General features: G+C 34.8%; 1 protein-coding gene across 1 annotated transcript; it reads left to right on the forward strand.

Annotated features, from left to right (window-relative positions):
- The first annotated feature begins 1,215 nt into the window (after positions 1 to 1,215).
- LOC148128931 (uncharacterized) lies at positions 1,216 to 2,094 on the forward strand. The gene has a single exon (XM_087945889.1). The coding sequence runs from the start codon at positions 1,216 to 1,218 to the stop codon at positions 2,092 to 2,094; it is 879 nt and encodes a 292-aa protein (XP_087802015.1).
- The last annotated feature ends 2,601 nt before the right edge of the window (positions 2,095 to 4,695 follow it).

Below are 4,695 nucleotides of genomic sequence, written 5' to 3' on the forward strand. Positions count from 1 at the left end.
GTGAAGAAAAAACAGGCTGCTTAAACTTTGGTTCTGGGATCGGAACACACGATTGGGAGAAAATAATCTTTTGGATATAATATTGATAGTGGAGTCTTTTTTCATTATTTTGGATGGACATTGTGAAAGAAGATTGACACTTAAACTAGAAAGGTGACTGGTGGAAGCGGTGATCATTAATGGTGGACTGAAAGTTTACCTTTGCTTACTTTTTCTGGTTGGAGCCTAGATTGAGATTTTAGAGGGACTTAAACAGAAAAGAGAAAAAAAAAGTTCTCCCTAAGAAAATGGACGCAGGCTGAAGAGTGACACAGCGAATCTAAAGAAGACAGAGAGACACTGTATTGGGAAAGAGACACTTACTAGTAATGGGGGGGGGGAAGGAAAACAAAGGAAAAAAGGGGGCTGGACAGAAGATACATAATAACTCTTTGAACAAAGTTAAAGAGGAGAGAACGGTGGCTGTTAGAGTACTGGATCTTTTTTTTCCCCCGTCTCTCTTTTTGTTACAGTGTGAAGATATTTTAGGAAAGGACTCAGAGTGATAAACCTTACTGGTGCCTTCCTTAATAATCACATAATTGAAATTGAAGTTTTTAGTCATTCCCCCTTTTCTATCTCTGTCTCCTTCCCTTTCCCTCTTCCCTTCCCTGTTTTTGTTTTCTTTTTCTTTCTTTTTTCTTTGATGATAATATACTGATATACCTTAAAAAATGTTAAGTGATATAAGAGATTTGAAAAACTGATATACTTAAATATTTGTTAATAGACTTTCTAATAGGGGTTTAATATTATTACAAAGTATTATTGTTATAAAGTATATATTATATAGAACTTTTGAAAGTAATTATTTAATAGATTTATAATAATGATTAATTAAGATATTATAGTATTACTATTAATATAAACGTATTATAGATCTAAAAGAAATTGAGTAGAGAGAACTGATAATTTAAGGTTGCTACAGAGTATTAAAGAAATTGATTTCTGGAAGAGGATAACAGGAGCATTATACTGAATCTGTGCTATTAAGGGGAAAGAAATAAGAGGGAGAGAGGGGGAGGAGGAAGTGTGGGGGAGGTGGAGGAATTGGGGAAGAGGGAGAAAAAGTAGGAGTGGTGGATTGAAAATAACATAGTGACAAGATTGTTTAATATGTCAAGCACCTCAAATGTATCTAGGATTGATACTGTTAGGAAAATACCCACACAAACAATGACTACAACAGCTATGGCAAGCCCTTCCACACAGAGGGCCATTGATGAAATGCTTCCAAATGAAAGATCAAACTCTATAAAAGACCTACAAAGTTTAATGATGAATATGCAAGAGATGATGCTTAAAAATCATGAGGATATGAAGAATGAGATGGGGGCGGTGAAATCAGAATTAAAGGAAAAGATAAAAAAGATAGATGAAAAATTTGAAGCTTTTCAACAAGAGGTCAGGAAAAATCAAGAAAAAAATGTAGAAATTGAGACAAAGATGGGTAAAGAAGAAAAAAGGGTAGTTGACTTAATGGATAAACTAGAAAAAGCTAATAAGGAATTAGAGGCAACAGTAATCATTTTGGAAGTAGAAAAGCCAGCCCATTACCTAAGATTTCAAAATGTGAAGGAGGAAAAAGGAGAAAATTTATTAGAGGTCATGGCTGACATACTGGCAAAGATATTAGGGATGGATAAGGAAGAGATATTTACAGAGATAGACGAACTCTATAGAGTTCAAACAAATTATACAAGGAGGTTTAACCTCCCAAGAGAAGTCCATATTAGACTAGTCAAAAAATCCATGCGAGATGAAATTTTACACAAGACAAGAGATGAACCACTTGAATGTGCGGGTAAACAATTAACTGTCTTAAAGCAAATTCCAAAGAGGGTAAGAGATCTAAGGAGGCCATACCATTTTCTAACATCAGAATTGATAAAATTTAATGTAAATTTTAGGTGGCTGGTGCTGGAGGGTATCATGGTAACATGGCAGGAAAAGAGATTCAGGCTAGATACCCTTGAAAAAGCAGAAAACTTCTTTGATCAACAACTTACTAAGGAAGATGAAGCTGAAGAAACAATACAGGAGAGAGATGGATGAGAATGAAAGAAAAGGGAAGTAACAAATACAGAAGGAGATACAGTAACTAATAAAGAGAGAAGGAATGGAAGAAGTGAATCTACAGAGGAAAATAAAGAACCTAAGGTGATTAGAATTACACGGAGCACTAGACAATGGAACCAATAAAAATTTGGATAGGTGTGAACTGATATCATTGAATGTTAATGGCATAAATAATCTAGTAAAAAGGAAAAAATTGTTTAAAAATCTACAGGCATTAAAGGTTGATATAATAGCACTACAGGAACTACATATCTTAAAAAAACAAAAATACTTGCTAGAAAATAAAAAATTAGGGGGGAAAATTTCTGCTCTTGACGTACAAAAGAAAAGAGGAGTAGCATTTTATATAAAGGAATGGATTCCTGCTAAGGAAATTTATAAAGATAATGAGGGTAGGATTCTGATGGTTGAAATTAAATTGGGAAATAGAAAGATTCTATTGGTACTAATATATGCACCGAATGGCCCACAGGAATCATTTTTTCAAAAATTGTATTATAGACTTAAAGAGCTGCAATATGAAGAATTTTGTATTTATTTATTTTGTTTATTTATTTATTTACTTATTTGATTTGTCAATCGCTTACAATATAATAGGTGTATGTATATACATAGTTATGAATACATGAAATGGGTACATATAAGAAAAATAAAAGAAACAATAGGACAGGGATGGTAGGCATGTTGGTGCGCTTATGCACGCCCCCTACAGACCTCTTAGGAAAGGGGTGAGTTCAATAGTAGAAAGTCTAAGGTTAAAGTTTTTGGGGTTTGGGGAAGAAGCCACAGAGTCAGGTAGAGTATTCCAGACATTGACCACTCTGTTGCTGAAGTCGTATTTCCTGCAATCAAGTTTGGTGTGGTTAACCTTGAGTTTGTATCTATTGTGTGCTCTTGTATTGTTATGGTTGAAGCTGAAGTATTTATTGACAGGTAAGTCATTGCAATGTATGATTTTATATACCATACTTAGATCAGACCGAAGATGGTGTAATTCAAGGTTTTCTAGGTCTAGAATTTCAAGTCTGGTGGCATAAGGTATTCTACAAAGAGTAGAGGAGTGGAGAACTCTTCTAGTGAAATATTTCTGGACTTTCTCAACTGTGCTAATTATGGGAGATTTTAATGCAGTTGTTGATAAATTATTAGATTATATAAGAAATAACACAAAATTAGAGAAAAAAAGAAATTACCAAAAATTTTCTTCAATTTGAGGAAGGATTTCAATATTTGTGATGCATGGAGAGAAAGAAACTGGGGGAAAAAACAATATGCATACTATTCTAACCGGCACCAATCATGGTCGAGACTTGACATGACATGGATGACCAAAAAATTAAATTCAGAATTATCTGAAATTAGTATTGAGACAAATTTCTTGGCAGATCATAGTATGATCAGTTTTAGCTGGAAGGGTCAAAAGCAAAGTATAGGATGGACACTTCAAAGGTCGACCCTAAAAGAGAAATTATTTAACATGACACTAAAAAACGAATTGGAATTTTTCTTTGATGAAAATAAAGAGGAAAATACTTCCCCAGAAAATAATTGGGATATGGGTAAAGCATTGATAAGAGGAGTAGCAATAAAATACATGACAAAAAATAAAAATAAAGAAAAAACAACAAAGGAAAATACTTGAACAGGAATATAAAGACCTGGAGAAGAAATTACAAGAGACACCACAGAAAAAACAACTTAAGTTACGAATGGAACTATTAAAACATAAAATAAACTTGGACTTCCGGTTTGAAGTCTCTTTGGCGACAGACAGAAATCCGCGATCGTGCATGGTTTCTGTCTGTGCTCGCCGCTGGAGCGCCCCGAGCCGGCTGGTTTCGGGGCTAAGCCACCTCGTAGAGGTGGTGAAGAGGGGAAAAACTGCCAGCAGGGTTGAGGAGAGCCGCATCTCTCCTCCTCAGCTGGCCATTACTCCCTTTCCCGGCGATTGCAGCGGTGGTCAGAAATGGCCACCACAAAGAAGAACTCGACCGGGAAAGAATGTGCAGGAGGAAGATAAGAAGTGAAAGTTTTGGCTGACCGGGTCAAATAGTAAAAGCAACAACTAAGGTACCCTGGAATTTAAACTTACAAAAAAATAACATCGCTCCCAAAGAAGAGTCGGAAGCAGCGAAGGAAAGTGAAAAGGGAAAGGTTTAGGTTTTTTTTTCTTCTCTCTCCTTCCCTATACTGACAATTAAGAGACTTAAATAAGAAATCGGAAAAATCCGCTTTGACATCAATAGGTAATTAAGCTGAAAATAAAACAAAATGTCAAAGGGATAATAAAGATTTGTGGACACTAATTTTTTTTTTTTTCATAAGCAGGAAGGGAGAGAAAAAGAATAAGAGCAGGATCTGGAAGTGGGAGGAGACTGCCTGGAATTAAAAAGAATCTACAGTAAAACTTCAACAAGACTTCTAAAAGATATATTTTAACTGAAACTTTGTAACTAGACAGTAACCCCAGGAAGAGAAAGTGAAAAAAAAGAGCAAAAAGAAACAGCTTATGTGTATTTGGATTATTTGGTGATCTTTGAATTCTTGGTTATTACATTTGAATGACTAAAATTAATC

The sequence above is a fragment of the Notechis scutatus genome, chromosome Z, assembly GCF_049901735.1.
Source record: "Notechis scutatus isolate UNSWTSFEM ecotype Mainland chromosome Z, rNotScu1.2, whole genome shotgun sequence".
NCBI lineage: Eukaryota > Metazoa > Chordata > Lepidosauria > Squamata > Elapidae > Notechis > Notechis scutatus.

Bases quoted from the DNA above. Each gene is read 5' to 3' on its own strand.
- LOC148128931 (XM_087945889.1), top strand. From the start codon at position 1,216: ATGACTACAACAGCTATGGCAAGCCCTTCCACACAGAGGGCCATTGAT.